At 43.6% G+C, this 24,046-nt stretch overlaps 1 protein-coding gene across 5 annotated transcripts in view; it reads right to left on the bottom strand.

Annotated features, from left to right (window-relative positions):
• SEMA4D (semaphorin 4D) overlaps window positions 1–24,046 on the bottom strand; it is a 923,316-nt gene that overhangs the window by 403,312 nt on the left and 495,958 nt on the right. For all 5 annotated transcript variants that reach the window (XM_078675633.1, XM_078675632.1, XM_078675637.1 and 2 more), the window contains exon 11: window positions 11,749–11,897. In XM_078675633.1, coding sequence (XP_078531759.1) covers window positions 11,749–11,897 — 149 coding nt within the window. The remainder of the gene's footprint in view (window positions 1–11,748; window positions 11,898–24,046) is intronic.

Raw genomic sequence — 24,046 nt, 5'->3', positions numbered from 1 at the left:
CCCGGCGCGCTGACGTCAGTTTTCTTCGGAGAAACTTTTCAGAGTCATAACGCGGAACCACCACCAAACACTGAGAATATGGGAACAGTTTGCAAAAAGGATGACAAAGAAATTGAAAGGTGAAAAACAGCACAATAAAGGACAGTGCCAGGCACTGGATGTTGAAAAGTAGAAAAAGAAAGAGCAGAGCACCGCTCTGAAAAACAACCCCTCAAAGTGAAGGCCAAATCATCTTTGGAGGGAGTTGAGGATGTGAAAAAACAGTCTGGCAGACGACAGAAAGTCCACATCCATAATATATAACCGTGAAGGACAACAAGTCCGAACACAGGGTTAAGGATAACTCACCACAAAACGTCACCAGAGAGACGTAGTTATCCCAAGAAGAGACCCATAGAATGTGGCAGAGCCAATAGTCTTGAACCAATGGGTCACCAGGGTGGTAAAAGACCCCAAGGCGAAGGGGAGAGTGGGGTGGGGAAAAAACATGAAAGGTTCCACACCACACAATCCAGGCCGAGGGCTGGAAAGAACACATGACATATGAGCATACCGCCCAATCCCGAGAATGGGTGGAGTAGCAATGAAAATAGATGAAGCATTCTGTGTCGAATGGAAACAAAATGTCACCCTGCTGGAGGGCAAGCCACCCAGAGGGAGGAGAGTATAGAAAGCCCAACCTGAAAAGGTCATCGCAGAACGGGGAGGACTGGCGGGCGTTAAGGAATTTGCAGCTAGACTATGTCTCTACCAGATACATTGTTACCGAAGGTAAGTAACTCATTCATCTGATAGAGACGTCTAGCTGCAGATTCCTTAACTTAGAATAGACACCAAAGCCGTACCCATAGAGGAGGCGGGTCTGCGACTGAACCCCACCAAGTTCCAGAGAGAACTTAGCTGTAAATAATGTGACTAAAACAGTGCTGTCAATCATGTGACGAAGCACAGTGGGAACAGTAATGACAGGGCAGCTAACTCCTAGAACATGAAGCTCTGAAGAGAGTGGAGAACAATGGAAGGCAAAGGTACCACAAGCCGACAAAAACAGCATGAAAACCCCTTTTGTGTATATCGGGTTGAGAGAGGGAAACCCCAGAGCCAGAATGCGCGTGCTGGAGCAAGAGTTCACAATTTTGAAAGGGGAAGATGAACCAGGCCTAGGGCCGGAGGGATCCGCAGGATCGAGAAAGCAAAAAAGCGATTACCGGTCGACCAAGCAAAACAGTGGAAACCTGCACCTGCAAGATACATGGGGCAATGGAGGCAAAAGGCGGACTCCTGCTTAGCAAGCGCCGGTATGGAACAAGAAAACGCATACTAGATATGCTGGAGTTAAAAGGAATCTCATGACACCGCCAGAAGTGGAACTGGACTTCGTGTTTGAGAGATCCACCAGATGCAATGTATCGCTTGTAAGCAAAACTCAGACAGATGGCAACCGGTATGAAAGATAGCGCATACCGGCCCAGTATGTAGAATAGCGGAAGAAGCACTGTTCAAGCTGCAGCAGCTAGACACGTGACAACATTGGCAGGCGAGCACTCCATGTACAGAAGGCCAGTAGTTAAATTGAAGACACCCAAAGACATAGGCGTCTGTTACAAGCGGCGAAAGGGCCAATGGCACAAAGCCTAGCGTCACAGTAGGAGCGACACTAAGATATCTAAGCATACCGGAAGGCACCTGTAGCACATCGTGTGGACATTGGAACCACATGAAGAAAGGAAAGACCTCCTGCAGGACAGCGTGAGCACCTCAGATGCGAAAGAAATTAAGAGGGCAACGGCCAAAAACGGGCACCAGGTAGCCGGGCCCCACATAGAGGTGGTGGCACAAGTAGACCGGGTCAGTGACCACGGACACCGCATGAAGGAAAGAGCCCGCATGCATCCTCTGCACAAGACTGAGCAGATTCAGAAGAGAAAGAAAGAAACTCGATAAGGTAATACGCAACATCCTCCCCTTGCCCGGGAAGAACCACAGTCCCATGCAAGCTAGGTGGGAGAGAACTAGGCACGACAGTGGAAACAGTCCGGATCAGTGTAAGTGCCCCGGACCACAAAAAGCAAGTGTTCCGAAGAAATGCGCCACATGAAAGATCACAGTATGAGCCAAGCAGAAGTGTGGAAACACCTGTGCGGGGCAGCAGGGAATGTGGAAGAAAACGCTGTAGGAGAAGTGGTGAGAAAAACAGGCCACATACAGCAGAGATATAAATGCTAATCTAGTACCTTGGAGGACGAGCCCAATAAGGTCTGCGTGCCCAAGTCTGTACTAAATAAGCATTGCCTCACAGCAGCGGCGAAGGTGTTAGCCGTAAAAGAAAGGATAGAAGCACTACAGACAATCGGGACCAAAGGCACCCGAAGTGCGATAGAGCGATGCTAACAATAGGATCGCAAGAGAAAAGACAGAGAGGGACTCCCCGAAGGATGTCCGCGAGGAATGCTCTATAGGAGCGTACCAAGGCAAAGGCAGTCGCCTAGTACCAGCATATAACCCACATAGGGTAAATGTCAACCCCCGATAAGGGGATATTCTTATGCAAAACACACAGTCAGAGGACTGAAAAGAAGATCTAACCAGCCATACGGCTGAACTTTAACAAATGAGAGAAGGCTTAACAGCCACGGACATTAACCGGTCAAGCTACTGTACTGGTGTGTTATATAGGTTTAGGACAATAAGGCAGAGAATCGTGCAAGAGTTATTGCAACCCGGACAAGAGCCGGGAGACTGCCGAATCCGCGTGGAGATCAAAAAGGTCCACACCATTGAACGGTAGATCTCTGAGGACATCCTGAACATTATCCGGGAAACGACTGTCGAGCAGCCATGCATGGCAGCGCAAAGCCACAGATCGAGCAAGAGCTCATCCCACAGAGTCAGTGGCATCAAGAGTAGAACAGAGCAAAAATTCAGCCATTCCCCTGCCATCAAGCAGAAGCTGAAGCAACTGTGACCGCGGCTCCTCTGGAACAGAAGGGAGAAGGTTCTCGACCAAGTCCTAAAGGGTCGAGGATGCACGCACGAACACACACGCAGTAATCAATGCGTGGATACTAGCACTGGTAGAGGCACAAATCTGGCGAGCACACGTGTCCAGCCACCTAGACTCCCTAATGGGAGGTAATAATGGCAAGGCAGATGAAGACTAAGTCAAAGGCCGCCTGAACAACGAGTCCTTGAGCCGTAGGGTGACTGGACAGGCATAGCGGATCATCTGGAGCAGGACGGTGCCTACGAGCAATAGCGCAATCAACTGGGTCACCAGAAGAGGGCCTTGCCCATGTGCCACGCAAAATGTCAAATAAAGAGCCGCCAAATGGCAGCAAAGGCTCCACCTCAAAAGGCTTCATATGGAGCAGGAGTCGGGGGTGGGGGGGAAGCAGCAACCTCTTAAGGAAGCTTGGACGTCGGCGTCGATGGACACTGGGTTGGAGTCGTCTGGACGACGACTACCTCCAGAGGAGACTCGACCTGTATGCCATCCGACATCGATCACCGCAAAATGTGCACGTTTGAGCAAGCAGGGCATTGAGCCAGGCGTCGGGGGGCCAGCGCAGCCACCAACGTCAGCGCAGGAAGCCGCTCAGGGCTATGCGATGACTGAAGGGGTAGGCTGGCTGGGCGAAAGGGTGGACCCACTTGGCCGTGTCCCGTTGGCATTGTATCAACTCTGGAACCGAAAGTCGATGCACACAGCCAGTGCAGAGGAAGAATCAGCTGGCGAGGACCAGACATGAGTGCCTTCCACCTCTTTGGGACTCGAAGGCGCTCCAGGGAGAGGGGTAGACCCAAAGTAAGATGGAGTGCAATAGAATAAGCCTCCATTTGGGCATGCGTCGCTCCAACCCCCGGAAAGGGAGGGTATGGAGGAAGCGACCGCCAGCTCCCTTACCTGGCATAGAGCGAGAGGAGCGGGTGCCAGCAGTAAGAGTATGGGAGGAAGACCTCCGTGATTGCCGCTTATGCTTGCGCTTACCTGCTTCGAACGACGTTCGCGGGAATGACCTCTGGAACGAGCCCGATCCTGAGGGGGAGAGCGACAACGCAAAGGTGCTGGATCGGACAGCCGTGCGGCCAGCAGTTTCATACGACGCTCTCTCAGGGACTTGGGCTTCATCCTCTGACAGGAGTTGCACTCTTTGGAGTTGTGATGCACGCCGAGGCACCACATGAGGTGCAGGTCAGTGCCAGACATCTGACGCGCACAGGCTTCACAAGCCTTAAAGCCTGAAGGCATTGCACACTGTTCCAGCAACACCGAAGGTGTTGAGAAGACCAAAAATCAGGCCAAGGAACTGCTGGTATTCCAGGATCAGAGTTGGGATGCGGAAAAAAACAAAACTGACGTCAGCGCGCCAGGAGGGGCATTTATGGCTCCGCTATGTACGAGGACGTCGTCAGTGTGGAGCCGCCCCCTGGCACGCAGAGGTGCTGCTGCGGAAAGTTTTCCAGATCCAGTCTGACGCCTGGGGATATTTAAAGTTAAGGAATCTGCGGCTAGATGTCTCTCAGATAGGAAGATTTATGGGCTGGAGATACATATATAGATATATATACACACATACATATATAGATATATATATACATATATATATATACATATATATATATATACATATATACATATATATATATATATATATATATATATATATATATATATTTTTTTTTACCACCAAAAGAAATACTCGCACTCCACCAGAAGTATTGTTATGCAGGTTTAATTATTCAGCTTTAACCAACGCGTTTCACAGCATCCGCTGCTTGATCACGGTTCCAAACATTGGTCCCTTTTCAGTTTCATCTTTTTATACCAGGTATTCACAATCGCCTGATTATGAGGCATTGTGGTCCTGGTAGTTTAATATTTACATTTTTATTTTTTAAACAAAACAAATGACGTTTTTTACTTGCATGTATTTACACATATTTACATGTACAGGTGATTTGCAAATGTAAAGTACTAAGAATAGTTCTTTGGGTAATTTGTTACTGTTCATAAAGTCATAGTTTCAGCACTGTGTTCTTTGTAAAACACTAGAAAGCTCTCTGTAATTTTTGTATATATGTATAGGGACTTAGTGCCCTTCTTGTATACAGATATAGGATCCATTGATTTGTCACTATCTTGATGAGTAAGTTTTTAAACTTTCATGTATTTTCAATTTGAGGGCTAAGTGCCCTATATTTACCCAGACATTGCATGTTGTTAATATCTATTTGTGTTTCTATCTTTTAGCCTTTCACAAATGTACATGAAGTTCCTCGTCTCCATTGAGGCCCCCGGGAGTCTTAGTTTTAAAGCGAATGATCAGCCTCGATTCCAAACGCCGCAGCATCATCAGTCTGTTTCCCCCTCTTTCCTTTATCGGAATTGTTGCCAACCCACTGTATGTCATGTCTCTCCAGTTCTTTTTTTCTTTTTCATGAGTTAGCATGTGTTTTGCCATAGCATAGCTCATATCACGGTTTTCTATGGCTCGGATATGTTCTAAAATCCGTTTCTGGAGGGGGCAGATGGTACTTCCAATGTATCTTTGACCACAAAAGCACTGTAGCAGATAAACCACATGAGTGGTTTTGCAGTTAATTTTGTTTTCTATTGAGAAAGTTTTTCCTTTTGGGTCCATTAGTTTGGTAAGATTGCGTCCAATTTGGCAGGCTTTACATTGACTGCACTTGGTGAATCCATTTCGTTTTTTCTCTAGCCAATTTTTTGATTTGCTTGTTCTTTCAAAATGACTGTTGACTAGTTTGTCAGATAGAGATGGAGCTTTCCTGTATGTTATTTGTGGGAAATTGCCCATCTCCTTCCCTATATCAGGATCCTTTTCCAAAACGTGCCAGTATTTCTGTAAAGCTTTGCGTATTTTGTGGCTTTCTTTTGAGTAGGTTAATATCATTCTAATTGGCTCCCTGATTGTGTTCTGTGTTTCTTTTCCTTTTTCTTGATCCCTTTTCGGAATTAATGTTTCGAGTCTACTTTTTTCTCTAGCTCGTTTTTCACCTTGATCAATATCACACTGTTTGTATCCTCTTCTTTTGAATCTGATAGCAGTTTCTTTGAATTTTTTGTTCATTTCTTCCTGATTGGAGCAATTTCTCCTCATTCTTATAAACTCCCCATAGGGAATGTTCTTTTTTCAGAGAGCAATGCGACAGCTGAGTGACACTAAAAACTATAGAACATTGGACAAAAATCCAATAAACGGAATGATCTTGGATCTAGAAACACGCCTAAATAAATGGAAGATTTGAAGTTACTCAGCGATGATGAAGTACAATTTCTAAATAACCAGAATCCAATCACCCCTGCACTCTACTTTCTCCCGAAACTGCACAAAACTCTAAACAAACCCCCCGGAAGACCGATAATCTCGAGTTGTGGTTCACTTTACGAGAACTTGGCAAATTATGTAGACCACTTTTTAGCCCCTATGGTACCCTTATTACCATCATATATAAGGGACACGGGGGACTTCTTGAGGCATCTAATGAATATAGAATGGTTAGAGGGATACCGGCTGGTAACCATTGATGTAGTCTCTCTCTACACCTCAATCAATCACCAACTTGGACTGAAAGCAACTGAATATTTCCTGAAACAGAAACCTGTAGAACATCTGAAGCATTGCAAAATGATCTTGGAAATGGTGGAAATGTGCCTGAACAACAATGTCTTTCTTTTTGACAAGGTATATTACACCCAATCGTGTGGGACAGCCATGGGAGTTTCCTTCTCTCCAAGCTACGCCAACCTAGTGATGGGTTGGTGGGAGAAAATGGTAGCTTGGAGAGAGGAAAACGACCACTACACAGCCAGAGTAGTTCTCTGGCTGCGTTTTATAGATGACCTGTTCGTAATCTGGAACGGTTCAAATGAGGAATTTTTGGAATATCTAAAAATTCTAAATGAGAATGAAGAAGGGTTGACATTCACCCATAACATCAGCAAGAAAGAAATAATATTCCTGGACACCAGAGTATATGTTGAAAATGGTCATCTGGAGACAACAGTCCATAGAAAGGCAACAGCCACGAATAGTGTCCTACATGGGCAAAGCTTCCATCCAGCAACTCTGAAAAAGAACATTCCCTATGGGGAGTTTATAAGAATGAGGAGAAATTGCTCCAATCAGGAAGAAATGAACAAAAAATTCAAAGAAACTGCTATCAGATTCAAAAGAAGAGGATACAAACAGTGTGATATTGATCAAGGTGAAAAACGAGCTAGAGAAAAAAGTAGACTCGAAACATTAATTCCGAAAAGGGATCAAGAAAAAGGAAAAGAAACACAGAACACAATCAGGGAGCCAATTAGAATGATATTAACCTACTCAAAAGAAAGCCACAAAATACGCAAAGCTTTACAGAAATACTGGCACGTTTTGGAAAAGGATCCTGATATAGGGAAGGAGATGGGCAATTTCCCACAAATAACATACAGGAAAGCTCCATCTCTATCTGACAAACTAGTCAACAGTCATTTTGAAAGAACAAGCAAATCAAAAAATTGGCTAGAGAAAAAACGAAATGGATTCACCAAGTGCAGTCAATGTAAAGCCTGCCAAATTGGACGCAATCTTATCAAACTAATGGACCCAAAAGGAAAAACTTTCTCAATAGAAAACAAAATTAACTGCAAAACCACTCATGTGGTTTATCTGCTACAGTGCTTTTGTGGTCAAAGATACATTGGAAGTACCATCTGCCCCCTCCAGAAACGGATTTTAGAACATATCCGAGCCATAGAAAACCGTGATATGAGCTATGCTATGGCAAAACACATGCTAACTCATGAAAAAGAAAAAAAGAACTGGAGAGACATGACATACAGTGGGTTGGCAACAATTCCGATAAAGGAAAGAGGGGGAAACAGACTGATGATGCTGCGGCGTTTGGAATCGAGGCTGATCATTCGCTTTAAAACTAAGACTCCCGGGGGCCTCAATGGAGACGAGGAACTTCATGTACATTTGTGAAAGGCTAAAAGATAGAAACACAAATAGATATTAACAACATGCAATGTCTGGGTAAATATAGGGCACTTAGCCCTCAAATTGAAAATACATGAAAGTTTAAAAACTTACTCATCAAGATAGAGTGACAAATCAATGGATCCTATATCTGTATACAAGAAGGGCACTAAGTCCCTATACATATATACAAAAATTACAGAGAGGTGGATACTAAGAGCTTTCTAGTGTTTTACAAAGAACACAGTGCTGAAACTATGACTTTATGAACAGTAACAAATTACCCAAAGAACTATTCTTAGTACTTTACATTTGCAAATCACCTGTACATGTAAATATGTGTAAATACATGCAAGTAAAAAACGTCATTTGTTTTGTTTAAAAAATAAAAATGTAAATATTAAACTACCAGGACCACAATGCCTCATAATCAGGCGATTGTGAATACCTGGTATAAAAAGATGAAACTGAAAAGGGACCAATGTTTGGAACCGTGATCAAGCAGCGGATGCTGTGAAACGCGTTGGTTAAAGCTGAATAATTAAACCTGCATAACAATACTTCTGGTGGAGTGCGAGTATTTCTTTTGGTGGTAAATTGAATTTACAGGGAAAGCCCGTCCCTGGAACTTGCACCGGCTGATTAAGAGTGTGCCCCGGTAACGGAGCAGTTTGGTGACTAAAAAAATATATATATATATATATATATATATATATATATATATATATATATATATATATATATATATATATATATATACACACATACATACATACATATATATTATTTTTTTCCCTCTGCTTAACAAGTATATAGGTCACTGCATAGTTTTCATATAAGCTATTTTATGAGCTGCTTATTGGTCTCGGTTTTATTTAACAGAATATGTAAATATCTTAATTATTTTATATACACAAAAGCTTCACTATTGAAATCGAAGAAAATATAAAATTTAAATAAAATATATATATTTATAAAAAGGCACAAATAAATTAGCTTCAAATACAGTAACACTTGAAAGTCTGAGTTTATACAATACAAATTTAAATTTCGATATATTATCTTACTTGTATACTCTTTCTATGTAGCTAGGTTTCTATATATTACTGTATTCTTACGGTCGAAAAAAAAAACTTTGACTCTCTCGAATGCACTACTCTCTAACCCTATACCTCTCTCAATATATTCTCTACCAACTCTGGCCCATTCAAAAGCTAATTTTACTACTATGATCTCCAAAATAACCTTTTCTAGCCTCTTACCTAATCTGCTCACATCAAACCTCATTTTAATAATTATTTTTCGAGTTATATATATCCCAAGCTTGATCCGAGGGTATCAGAGCACTTTACATGTTATGCACATCAATGATTAGACAATATATAAGAAAAATCATAAAGACAACGGGCAAACATGACAATACGTAATTGATGACGGAGTAGACAGGTTAACAGCAGTGTTTGAAGACAATATACAATAGAGTAGACGTTGGTAGGGTAATTTAAAAAATCGTTACGGTCAGAGGAAGAGTTGTTCAGACTCTTCGCTGGTTGGAGGGGGAAGATCGATGGGGAAGTTGGTTGTTTTAGGAGGTTTGGTTCACATATTTTGAGAGCAGAAGTAATTTAAGGTTTGTGCTGAAGTTTAGGAATGAACGATTGTCATGTAGCTCCTGTGGCAGGGCATTCCGAATTCTAGGCGCATTCCCAAGGAAGAAACAGGTGAGTGATTATTCTTTTTTTAATTTGGGCGTAATTAGAAGTAGGGTGTTAGAGCTTCGCAAAGGTCTCTTTAGTCCAGGTTTTGATAGTTTGCTTGCGAGGTAAGTTGGATTTTCAGTGTAAAGAGCTTTGTGGGTTATGCAGACCGTTTTGAATATACTTTTCGCTTCGATTGGTAGCCAGTTGAGTTTGAGTGTGGGAGTGATGTGACCATAGCAGCATTCTCCTGAAAGAAGTCTGGCTGCTGCATGGAGTGTGGATTTCATAGGAGTATGGTGATTTTTGTTGGTTACCAGTGAGCGTTGCGGTACCATAGTCCAGCTTAGAGAGAACTAAGGATTGTACTACAGTCTTTAGGTCTTCAAGGGGGATGAAGGTTTGATTTTTTTGTGTGTTTTTTTTAGGCATTTCAACCAGTTGGAGACACTTTTTGCGGAAGCATTAATGTGGTCTTTCATGCTCACATTTTTGTCGAGTGAAATCCCTAGAGATTTGACGGAGTTGGTGATGGAAAGTTTGCAGTTTAGTGCAGTTAACTTGTCAAGCCAGTTGTGTATGCGATAGGACTTTCAATCAATCAATCAGGGGCATTGTAAGTGCGCTACTCACCCTTGAGGGTCTCAAGGCGCTTAGAGGAGGGGGGCCCGCAGAGCTGCTTAGCTGAAGAGCCAGGTCTCGAGGGTCGTCCTGACTTTCGATGTGGGTGGATGAGGAGGAGTTCAGTTTTTTGGGGGTTTAGCTTGTGATGGTTGTTGGTCAGCCAGGATTGTACTGTGGGAGAGTGTAGTTAGGTGTCGAATGTCTTTGGGAGATGTATAGTTCGGTGTCATCTGTGTAGAGAAGGTAGGCAAAATCGGTCTGCTTCAGGATAACTGCGAGTGGTTTAATATAGACATTGAACAAGGCAGGGGATAGAATTGATCCTTCAGGGATTCTTTGTGGGACTGGTACTGTTGGTGAGGTGGATTTGTGCAGTTTGATTAGCTTGGTACGTTTGTTCAGTTATGAGGTAAACCATTGAAGGCTCAAAGCTATAGACTAATCTACCTTCATTTTCTTCACCACACAAATAGAGTCAACCAAAAACTGGTTAGATTTACTTAGTTCATCAGAAAGACTGATGTTGCATCAATCCTAGAATGGCACATGCCCTAGCATTATGAGGCAAGGAGATAATCCAATCATTTATTAACCCATAACATATGGGCCAAAGATCCACCAAATCTTCAGATTTGTAAAGGCCACTGAAACAAGATAGATGTAGCTCTACTACCACCTGAAGAGCCACCCATTAGTCTGTGTTCTCAACGCACCTACACATTGCATTGCTGCAATTTGAGACAATTTTAACTGTGCACAAGTATTACTGATTACTATCACGTTTACCTATGAGCAAAGTAGTGTGTATGGGAACATGGTCCACAGTGGAAAGGGAGGCACTGATCTTTGGACAGTCAAAGGGAAGACCCAGCCATTACTAAGCATGGATAGCAGCTTACCATGTCATGAGCCTGAAACAATGGAGACATGCCATGTGGCATGTCAGCAGAAGTAAAGGGCACTTTTTCAAAATAGTAATCTTGAAGCCTAGCAACCATCTGATGCCACACTACCTTGAAAATATTGAAAAGTAGATCATTGAGGTTGTGTGAAATAGCTGGACTAATGAAAGACCTGTAGCAGCCAAGTCCTGACTGAAGAACAAATGGCCATGAATGTCTCTACATCGATGTGGTCAGAGACAGCCAGCAGAATAAAATTACTTGAACGATCATTATTACATCATAATTATTTTGAATCTTATATTCAACTCAGCAGAGAGAAGGTACTGACTCGAGCCATGAAATATACTGATTGTGCATACATTGTTGTTCACTTTAACCAGTTAGGAACATAATGACATGAACACATTTCATAATCTGAGACTATTTCAATCATGCTAAAACATGGTAAAACAGCACCACCCCCCCTCCAAAAAAAACAAATACATCAAAGCTCAAAAGTAGCTACGGGAAAAAAACTAAGAAAATAACTCCTACCTTGCACACTCTGGCTATCCTGGGGATCAGAAGCTTGTTAACAAATTCATACTCGACTGAGACTTCCGTGAAGAAAAAGTACACTTTATCATCATCGCCATTTTGACTTGGACTTTCCCTGATGACATCAGAATGAACAAATCTGGGTTCTGCAAGCCAGAAAGAAAGAAAACTAATGTGTTGGGTCCATCATCAGTAATTACTACAAATATCATATGCCAAATTTCCTCTGACAGCAACAAGTTGAACATCTTGAGTGTTCATCAAACCATGCACAAGGTACAATTTCCCCCAACTCCCAGACACTTCCACAAATTGTATTTGCAGGGTATGGATCCACGAAGCCTTTCATTAAATATTCAAAAGTTAAATACAATTCAGTTTATTCTATGTATACACTGTCCTTTCCAGCAATGTGCTCAAACCAAAACCCTAAAAGGCCACCCTTCATGATTTCAGAACAATGAAAATGTAATTGTGCTTTTCCTCAACGTCTGCAGTACGGATAAATCCCACTATCCCACACAAAATAAGGTCTTAAACCTTACTGAAATCAATAAAGGAGTAGTAAGTAAAGAGCACAAGACGGAGGAAATCTGTTTAAGCACCCACAGAAGTCGAAAAGATGAGGAAATGGTTTAGAAGTTTTTAAACAAAAAAGACTGGCATTAGCAATAAGACTCGCCTTCGAAAGCTTGGGCGATGGGCATTTTTTAATGCAAGTATATGCCACAAAAGTAAAAGAATAATAAAAACACATGCCACCCCCTAACGTGCTAGCGGTATAATTGGAATTACATTTTTAGCAAAAAATGAACCACGGCAATTTAACAGAATAAGGGTGTTTGTTAGCATGCAGGCATAGTTTGAACAAGTAAAAACACCCTGTTTAGCTTGAATGGGCATCACATGAAAATATGATTCCTATTGGATCAAAGAAAATATACTATTGGCTTTGAATTACTGGAATCTGAAAACACAGTACTGGACCACCAGCCCTGGCATGGAACTGCAATTGGCAAAATGCCTTCTCTCACGGGGCAAACGTGTTAAAGTTTAATAGATCAATGGATTAAAAGAGCTGTGCACCTCTATGTAACACAAGCAATCCAAAAGCTGGTTCCTGTCCGATTGTGCCTGTTCAGTCAGGTGTAGCTTGGTTCCAGTGGCACAGAGGAATCAAGCTATACTAACTGAAAAGGCCTAATCAGTTGGAAACCTGTATTGGGTTACTTGTGTTCCCGTTCAGAGAGGACTTTGCTTGGTAGTTTGGTCTGCAGTGATCCTATTGGAGAAGGACTTCATATCGCTGTGTCTAATCTAAGGTGGCATGACGGGCAAAAGAACGAAGGGCTAGAATGCTACCCTGAGTGACTTCCAGTAGTTAGACTTATTGTAGCATTCCTCCCATCACCCTTTGTGTGTTAAGGCTACAATTCATCTTCAGCTGACTGCTCTTAACACCATGGCAAATACTTAATAGTATGAACCCTCTGCTACCATTCATTATTGTTAATGTCAGCTTATGCTTCTAATCTAATCGGATGCTCTCTCGTGTGCTATCTGACTTGTTATAATAAAAACTGTTTCTTGTAAAAAAAAAAACTAAAAAAAAAACGTTGAATTCTTTTACTTGCCATATGATCCATTTTTGTGGTGGACCAAAACAGCGGCTCGGTCTAGCTCCACCGTGCGAAAAGGGTTTCTATTGCTTCTATATTTCCTGGCTGCTAAATTAATTTACCTACAAATCAAAATAAAAATAAAAACACAGCACTGTACTAGAGTAGGTTTTAGGAGGGTGGCTCGTTTTCCGCAGAGGGATTCCAAGTGACAGATGGGAAAAACACATGCACATATTTACTGTTATGTGCTCACCTAATGAGGATGATTAAGATCCCATGAACTAGCTGTGGAGCGACAGAAGTCCTAGAGTACCCATGCAAAGATATAGCTTGCCTTTAAAAAAGGCAGGTTTATTATCCGTTCCACCTCTTCCTGCTCGCCAACACAAACTTAAACACACAAACCAGGAATCCTAGCACCATCCTTCGGGGTTTCTCTCCCATCTTCCTATATATTTATATATATATACCTGCAGTACAGGCCTTCTTCCTCCACTCCCTTTTGACTTATATCCCCGCCACTCTTCTCACATGTTGGAAAAGACTACATGGCATCCTGCCACTTTTAACAACTTCTCTTCTCAAGTGAGGGGGTCCAGCTTTCTTAAATAGAGGAGTAGCAGGAACAGTGTTTGACAGCAGCACTACAGCGGTCACAACCAATTATTGAACAGGACATATTTAGTGCTTCTATGGACCTGCACAGAAATGCTTGAGATAAGGGTTTGGCGAGACAGCAGTTACCAGGGCCTCTCCCACCATTTCACTACATTTCTTAGCGATCCAGAGAAGCAGAGGATTAACATTGGCCTACTCCTTATTTCTTTGATGTTGATGAAGACATAAGCATGAGATTTTCAGACTTCTGAAGCAAGAGAAGATGAAAAACTAGTTAGCAATTCAAGATTAGAATTCATCATTGCGCTAATGGCTCTTATGAGAAACCCATACAAGAGCTCAAGAGATTAATTCCAAGAAAGAAATGGCAGTTACAAAATAGTATTTTCGAAACCCTTTTTTTCTTTTTTACAATGCACTGAGTGGATGAGCAGATTTTAAAATCACAGGCTCGTGAAAGGAACATCTGCAGAAAAGAAACTATCCAAATGAAAGTATTAGTACAAAGACAAATGTAACGGGGTAGATCGGTTGTGTTGTGTTGCCATTGAGATGTATAGGGTTAACTCTCCAACGCGGTATGCTGAAGTAACTTGATGAACAGGAGCAAGTCGTGAATTACAACAATGCTACTACTACAACCAAGCACACTACATTTACGTATGGCATTAATCTCCCACTGTAGAGATATTATCTCTAGTTGGGACAAACATGACCTTTGCTATACAAGAAAATTAAATCACAAAGGGCAAGTGTTCAATTTCAACAACGTTTCATTCTCTATTTTGAAAGGGAATCGGAAAATCTGTTGGAAATTGAATAAAACAAATGTCTGACATTTACTCAGACTGTCTAACACTGCATCCAGAAACCGTTATTAATTGGGAGAAGTGAGTGAACTTTGCTGCTGATTAGAGTCAATCATTTTGCGAGGGAAAATTGGTTGCTGAACTTTTGAAATGAGTAACATGGCACAGAACTGTTTATCAATCAAATGCAGAGCTGAATAACCTTTGAGTGACGGGAGGGGAGCGACACATGGAGATATGGAGAGAGAGAGGAAAACAGAGAAAGAAATGCGCAAGACCAGGAGGAACACGCAGGGACGAGATAGAGATCACCACAGCAAATACGGAAAGCACAAATGGTGACCAATGAGACAGGAAAACTGAGACGTAGAAATCAGTGAGTAAAGTTCAAAGTGACCACAGATAGAGAAGGCCGAAAAAGGATCAATTATTTCCCTGACAGTTACACATGGAGCACAGAAACGGCTGAGAACAGGTGAGAAGGTCTCACAGAATAGGGCAGTTAATTTTCCTGGGTTAGAAATAGTCTGGAAAGGTGATTCTTCTGACATTGCTGGACGGGAGGCTGCAAGGGTTTGTCCGTGGGTCCAATGGAAGCAGATTCTAAAAGATAGAATTTCTGGCACTCCAGCCACAGTGTTCTTGATTTGTAATTCCCTTTGGCCACCAGATAATTCCAACTGTGACAGTATTTAACTGCCTGAAAGTGGAAGCTGACCACTTTAGTGACTGTGTAATATTAAGCAAAAGGAGAGTAAATGATGAGGGAGAATGAAGACAATATCTTCAAATGCAATTAGCCAAGCACCTGGGATGCAGAGTCAAGTTCCTGTTTAGAATGATGCTTAACGGACGAAAACGTTGAACCATTTAAATGTGATCTAGACACTTAATAAAATGGGGACTTCTTCCAACTGAACAGAATTCTGTACAAGTAGACCTCATAAGAAACCAATGAGGTAGAATATGGTGATGATTTTTGTCTTATGCAGTCAGACTGGCGAAGCCATTTATTTCACAGGAAAGAAGATGGTCTTTTAAAACGACAGATCGTTAAGGCAGCTTGTTTTTGTTAATGGGCAGCTTAAAAACAATTTACTACTGTCAGAACTTATTCTGGATATTTTTAGTAAAGCAAGATGGTTATAAGATGCCCAGCCTTCCGAACATATGAATTTGACATTATTTTGAGCAATCATTATGCAAAGTCACTTAATACTCTTTAGGGTCGGTGGCTCATGTTTTTCTTGTTGTGAGCCTTGTTGTACAACTAAATTTCCTTTGCTGTAAGCTCTATTTTGATGGAAATTTAAATCTGTAAATGTCCGTACATGAAGTTAAAAAACAAAATGGCACCAGTTGCGGGTAAGACACTACATCCAGCTAACAAGTCTACTTCAAGTACCCAAACTCGGACTCAAGACCAATAGAGTGAGAAAATGTGCGGTTGGGGCTTCACACTGCTGGAATGTCTTTACTCGTTTTTTTGTATGTCCTGTTATTTGCACAATTAGATTCATCTGTATATATTTTAAATATGGTTTTTATATTTATATGTATTTTGTATCCCTGAAGAAGTCCATGAGGATGAAACGCATTGGCTACTGCTTTTAAGGAATTTAATATAAAGAAGATGAAAAAAGGACTATTGTCTAAATATTTATTGAAGATTTTGAATTATATGCACTGTGTGTACGAAGTCTCAAAAGAAGTGTGCTGAACTTTCAACAATATTAAGAAATATTAACCCTTTAATCACTTCTTTCAAAAAAGAAGTCCAACTACTTTTGATGAACAAAATACTGCCATGATCCCAATTCTTGAGCTAGCTGGGTACTAATCAGACGCAGCTCACCAACCAGAATGTGCGCTTGACTCTTAAGTGTGAATGGCTAACGCACTCTTGAATACCTTCCGATCGACAACGAGTATTGACATTTGTTTTCCTGTTATCTACTCATATATATGGTCCTAGCTTATCATGCTATTTGATGTGAACAACAAGTACTTTACTAAACAAATTAACTAAAATTTTGAAACACGCTTTTCGTCTGCAAAAATCAGCTTCGCCAGCCCAAGTTAGACTGGAACTGGGCCTACTGGACCATCATGGCGTAGAGGCTGGCGTGTTTATAAAGTTTTGCAACAGACTGTGCCACGCCCGGGAGGGTTCCCTGGAGGCCAGACTTTGGCAGGAAATACCGAAATCTCAGACCAGCCAGAAGTATCGGCAACACCTGGATCACAGCTTACAATTACTAGGAGTCAAGGAACTCTGGGGAACAAACCCCTCTCAACTGGTGCTAAAGGTTGCCATCAAGAAGAGCGTCAGACTGTGATCTTTCCATTCAGACATGGCAACACTGTCAACAAGAAAACACGCTTGGGCAGTAATTTCCAATTTTAAACCAGGCGTTGAGTCGCCCTACTTCAAGCACATTTAACACTTTACTGGAAACAAAAGTTTTTAGCTTTGAAGATGGGTGAATGGCCATTTTTAAAAAACCTTCCTAAATGGCGCCGCTCAGGCAATAGCATCGAAGGCAGGATGTGCGGCTATCACTCCGAAGCAATGGAACACATAGTTTGTGCATGCCCCGCTATGCTTATAGACAGACGGTTAACACTGTGAAGAATGGATCAGGCTAGGAGTTCGATCATGCCGCCAGGCCATATTATCTGCCCTAAACCCAGACAACACCAGGCTGAATATTGGGTTTACAAAACTTGTCAACAAGGCGTAAAAACTGTTGGGAGACATTAGCGTCTCCAAATCTCCCTTTCCCCAGCAGGGCAGCATTCAGTCTGCCGGCTTAACAGAAACCTAAACTGCCAATAATAGCTGATCCGACCTTGGCTTCCCAGCAGAACATTATCTGCACACAATGCATTTGAAGGTTTTAAGCAATTTGCAAGCTCAGAATTTTTTATTCAGTAGTCTTTTCTTTGATTGAATTGATTGTGTTTCCTAAGTTGAACATTACCTGCCTACTCAGCAGTCTTTTTTATGAATGAATGAATCGTTCGCGTTTTTAAATTGTAATTTCTTTTAATCAAACTAAGTCTTAAACCATTATATATATATATATCATCAAGCCTTTGTTTATTCAGAGGAGCATTTCGCTGGCACTGAGAGGTTTGTCATTGTCAGAATTCCAGCTCAGCGGATTCCGGTTAGCTCACGCGAAGGATGCTATCAAACTCTACACTAAGATGGGCAGCATTTTGCCTCTTAACCACAGGTAATGGGGAGATACCCCACCCGATAGGATTTGGCAGATCCACTCATCTTAGACATGATAGGGTAGAATGCGCTAGGTAGGAGTATACTATATTACAGCATTTGTATGCAAATATATATTTTTCAGTAATCAGCAAAATGGTTAAAACGTTAATCTTTTTTACGATTCTTGTAATGTTAATCACATAATTATGTTTCCTCTTAATTATTGCAGCACAACTATTTTACTCAACAATCGCTGCTTCAATAAATATTGAAACACTTTTCTTCATCTCTTTGGGTTTGCATAAGTAACTAAGCGGAAGGGTTCTAGCTCTGTTACCACGATTTCCTTGTGGAGTCTGGGTTATCATGTTCTGAAGTTGCACATCCATTTGTTCCCCCGTAGGGTTAGGGGTACAGATGATGCACTGATAACTAGCAGGACAATAATAATAATAATAATAATAATAATCCACATTTGTAAAGCGCGAACAATCACCCATAAGGGTCTCTAGGCGCTGGGGGTCGTCGGGAATCTTAAGCAAGCTATTGCCCAGAGTCACATGGTGCTGGGCTAATCTGCCGCAGGGGATCGAACCGTGAGCCACAGATTCCAGCGTCCACGGGCAACAAATCCTGAGGGGTGCTCAGAATCAGTCTTGGACCAGTCTAACGTTTATTATGTCCAACAAATGCACAGTTTAACTTCAGAAAGTATAAGCCGTACCATAGCTTGCATCAGGGCTTCTCCCAAATATTCTCTGAAAGGGGTCCAAACGTCTTGAGGACTAAGCTGTTGTGCAATATTCATTTCTAGCTCTCCACGTGTGTATTTGATTTGATTATCTGGATTTCCTGTACCTGGTTCTGCATTTACCACTCTTTCAAGACTTTTTTTGTTAATATAAATCGAACCAACCAACCTTCTGGCATGGCAGTGAGTGTACAACTGATGGCTTCAGTTATCACCAAAAAACACAAACTCTCCTACACGTGCATTAAAAAGGCCAAAACAAAGTCACTACATGGATCAAATCTCAAATGACCAACATGCAAACAAAAAAACTCTTCAAAACTATTATTGCTAGATCAACCATTGATCCATTGCACCCATCTAAAAAAATGCTCAAAACCAGCCTCCCTAGTCCTCTCTGGCCATATTAGCAAGAAAGATCATTACAGAATTCCATTCAGCAGTAGAATTCCCCGGTGAATTAAAGACATTCTACCATGAAGGCAAACATCGAAAAGCAAGGACCCAACTATGCAGACCCAAGATACTACAGCCCTTCATTAAATTGACTATTTCTGGGTACGGTAACAAACATAACTATTCACACAAACCTCAGATTTGCTCAATCAAAGCATACTTTGGTGTAGCAAAGGGAAATCCCTGTCTGGAATCAGTGTTAACTGCAATCTGGGATAAACGCAGTGACAGTGTTTACTATAAAAGAGATGCTGCACTGCTACTTGACCACAGCAGCCTTTGGCGCACTAGGCCATCCACTATTTTAAAAACTAAATGAACAAGCTACTTCTGTTTGGTAACGTTCTTTCTGGTGGATATTCTACCCAACCACAGATTTCTTACCTTTAGAATATCCCCAGGTGCCAGACTGAACCCAGAAGATTTGAACCGTATTGCTCTGGTGTACTAGTAGTGGAGCCACATGGTTCTGCACTAACTTTCTTCTACCCCGGAAGTGATGAAAGAGCCACATGTAAACGCCACCCCTGCATGCTGAAATCAGTTACTTTCTTGACTATCTGCACCCTCAGATGTGGAGCCCATCCACAATCTATTGATACTAGTGTGCAGATTTCTAAATTGGGACCTTTTTAGATTAGAAACGTTCAACTTTGTTAGGAGTCCTAGTGGAAAAAGAATTGGTGTTCACTCTGCTGGTGGAAACTTTAACCATTAAACTCAGGCGTAGAGTTCTGTGTCCAAAAAAACCAAAAGTCAATCACACAGCGCTGACCTGTGGCATTTGGGAACCTGACTGTTAACCAAAGAGCAGGAACAGGGTTTACACCAGGTGCCTATAAGATAATCAGTCAGGGCCATATTAAATGGGAGTAAAGGTTCCACTAAAGTTTGTCCAGGTTGTTAAACCAATGCAGCATGTCTCATCACCATGGCAAAAGAGGCATAATCTTCTGTTGGTGGATCCGTGGGGGACATGTCCAACCTACTGGTGTCTTGTAAAAGCAGATATACATTGTCAGCCTCAATGTTGGGGGAAATTCTCCCCGCCTCACCATGGTCATCTCCAAAAGCGGTCTGGCTCTGGTCAGAGTCTGAACTGAAAAGAAAGTGGAGTGCGAGTCAAAGATAGAGGAATAGTTCTGCTTGAATCAGAATGAACCAGGGTTGGGTGCATCAGCATGGCCAGAGGTTGAGTAAGGGATGGATTTGGCTTGAGGTTGGATAGGACAATAGGGAAGTAGCCGTCCTATGTTGCCGACGTCCTCGGTGCTTGTGCTGATTTTACTTGGACCAACATTGATCTTAATGTTGAATTGGAAGTCGAATCTGGCATTGGAGTGGAACATGGTGGATTTTGGTAGCACAGACTATGCTGAGGGGAAGCATACCGACTAGCGACGTCTAAGGATCCTTGGGCCTGAAGGGCCATTGGAGGGAGCCAGAAGAGTCCAGAAAATTCTTAACATGACCTCTCTGAAGGCCTCAATCTGTTGCAACATCTCAAACGGAGGTGCATTGGGATCCGTTGCAAAATTGACTCTTCAGTAGGGGACTGACACTGGGACCACAAGACACTCTACTGTCCTCATGACTTCTCAGGTTGAGAGTGGCTGATCTGGGATAAATCCCACTTGGTCTTTTTGCATTTCTGCTTAGGCTCCCACTTACTGGAAGACTTGCACCTCGACAACAACCTGTCACTGGGTCATCCTCATGCCTGTGCCCTTGCGTTGGAGTGAGATTACAGAGGCTTCTTCTAGTCTTGCAAGATACACAGCTTTGCATTCCTGATTCACCTAAGGGTTCATAAGGGCACACTCTTTGTATGACTTGGAGTCTTCCGTTGAACCCAAACACTATAGGCAGACCATGTGGAGATCTGTGACAGACATCTGCTAGCGATTGTCCTTACAAGGCTTAAAACCTGTAGTTTTAGGAAGTGGATAGCTTTTCGACACTGGAAAAAATAAATTTTTAACAAAAAAAAACTCAAAGAAAAGGAAATATTTGGGAGCGTGCTCTGGAGCCATGTAGTGAGGCACAGAAAGAAGGGGACGTACGACAGTGAGAACGCTTATATGTGGATCCTTTCATCACTTGTGTGATGGGATTAAGTTGGTGCGGAGCTACAAGATGCCAGCAACATGCATGCCAGAGCAATGCTGTTTAAATCTTTCTGGCCCAGTCTGCCTCCTGGAGACATTCTGAAGGTGAGGAATCCGTGGCTAGAGATATCCATCAAAAGAAGTATGAAGTTTGGGCATGGAGTAATCCCGGAAGAAGTCATACCTCATAGGCAGAACGTACGAGTCACTTACCTTCCGTAACGATGTATCTGGTAGAGACGATTCTAGCCGCAGACTCCGCCCAGGTGTCGTCCACATACGTGACGTCAGCGAGGTCACATAAGACCCACCCTGGCGCGCCTACGTCAGTTTTCTTCGGAGAGCTTTTCCGCACCACAATGCGTAGCCACAAGACAAAAAACTGTGGGAGCATGGGAACAGTGTGCGAAAGAGTAGAAAAAAGAGAGTGGAGACAAACGACACCATATAGAACAGTGCAACACCACAGTGTCCAAAGGCAGGGGCAGAAGAAAGAACAGAGCAGAGCCCTGAGCAGCCACCCTGCAAGTACATAGACAGCCTTCCCCCTGAGACAAGGAACATGCATAAAAGCCATGATACAGGTAAGATGCAGGTAACAGGCCCACCACCCCCATCCAGAAACAAGGAAGGGGAGCCAGTTCCCAAGACAAGCAGGAACACAAACCTCCAAGTCACCCCATTCGGAGGTTAGCAGAGGGGCCAGGACCTTCAGCAGCAAGAGGAAGGGAGGGGGGACAGAAATTGAAGGCAAACCCCCCCAAACCTGGAGTAGCCAGAGCAGAGGGGCACAGGAGCACCGTAACCCCAGCCTCCAAGGAAACAAGAGGAGGAATGAACCGCAACAAGACGGAGCCACCCGTCAAGAGCAAATAAGGCACTCACAGGAGACACAGCCCCCCACCGGGAGGAGAGTACTGAAAACCAACCCAAGGGTCCTCACAGAACGGGGAGGAAGGGCGGGCCGTGAAGGACACTGCGGTTAGAATCGGCTCTACCAGAAACATCGTTACCAAAGGTAAGTAACTCGTACATCTGATAGAGACTGCTAGCCGCAGACTCCTTCACGTAGAATAGATACCCTAGCAATCCCCACGTGGAAGGGGGGTCTGTGAAAGGACCCCACCAGCCTGGACAGAACAGAAGGTCCCACAGGGGACCAGATCTGCGGGCCAGAAGTGAAAACTTCATGCTCCAGGCAAGAGGAACCCCCACAAGGAGAACACCACCAACCCCAGTGGGTGTAGGAGGATGAAGAAGAAGATGGAAGAGGCCCGAACCCTCACAGTAGAAGAACCAAGGGCAAGGCTAGAGAGGCCGAAGCACCTCACTCCCCGACAAGCCAACAGAGCTTCCATCCAATGCCAAGACAGGACGAGGAGGAAGAAGTAGACGACGACCAGAGGGCCCAAGTAAATGAGGGGAAAGAAGGCGAGCCCCCTCCAGATGGAAGGCAACAGGCCAGCCAGAACAGCGCCAACAGTCATAAGCTGCTAGAAGCAAGAAGAACAGCCCGGGGCTCCGGAAAGACCGGACAGTTTAGGCCTGACAAGGGAGCACTCAGAATCACCCCAGCCCTCAGGACAGGAAGGGGAGAAAATGCCCGGCCCCACCACTACGAAGGGCCGCACGCACGACCTCAAAAGCAAAGCAACATACAGGAACGCCATGGATAACCGGCACCAGATGGCGACCAGAACTCCCTAGCACAGCGCAAGCTATACAACAGCTACCACTACCCCACATAGGGTACGTTAAGTCCCAAGACATGGGAACCCTCTTTGGAAGAACTTCTGCAGCAGAGGAAAAAAACAAAAGGGCTTGGGGGAAAAACACCCCGCAGAAGGCTTGACAAGCAGCCCAAGCAAGCAGAAGGCCTAATCTCAGGGCCAATTCTGCGCAACAACTCCAGCAAAAAACACAGAGGCACAAAGGGCCGTCCAGCAGCGAATAATGCCAAAGTCCCAAAGGAGCACTCAATGGCCAGAAAACACACTCCACAGTCTGAACAAGTGGCCTAAGAAGGCCCAGAACCAGCCCAACTCAGCAGTCACTGAGGAGGGGAAGAAGGAGCCCTGCCAGGAACCTTTGGATGGCGGAGTTAGCTGGGGCATGGAACAGGCTACCATCAAACGGAAGATCAATGAGCCGTTCCCGAATATTTTCAGGGAACACGCCATCCCGAAGCCAAGCATGGCGACGGAGGGCGACTGAGGAATCCATGGCCCGGCCCAGCACCTCCGAGATGTCCAGAGTAGAGAGAATAAACGCCGCTAGCTCCCGGCCATCCAAAGCATGATGCTGTAAGGCCACCTGGACCGTCTACTGGGAGGCAGCGGATCCCAGAGACTCCGCTGAGTCCCACAAACAAGAGGAGGCCCTAGCCAACACACACAAGGTGTTAAGGGCCCACGGGGCAGCGCTGGTCGAGGCGAACATGTTGCGCCTCCAAAAGTCCAGCCAGCGGGCCTCCCGGGACGGCCGAGTCAACATTGGCGGCAGGGAGGGAAAGGTGGTCTGCAAAAGCGGACTGGCAGCAGAGGGGTGGAGGGAAAGGCACACCGGGTCACGCGGCGCCGGAAGATGCCTGTGCAGAAGGTGCTGAGGCACCGGATCCTCTGAGGCGGGACGCCTCCATGCCCCGTCAGGGAAGAAAAGAGCGAACCTTCGAAGGGAAGTAAGATCTCGCTCCCACCAGAGCCCTG

Source organism: Lissotriton helveticus, chromosome 2_1, assembly GCF_964261635.1.
Source record: "Lissotriton helveticus chromosome 2_1, aLisHel1.1, whole genome shotgun sequence".
Lineage (NCBI taxonomy): Eukaryota > Metazoa > Chordata > Amphibia > Caudata > Salamandridae > Lissotriton > Lissotriton helveticus.
This window is presented reverse-complemented; position numbering and strand designations above follow the sequence as displayed.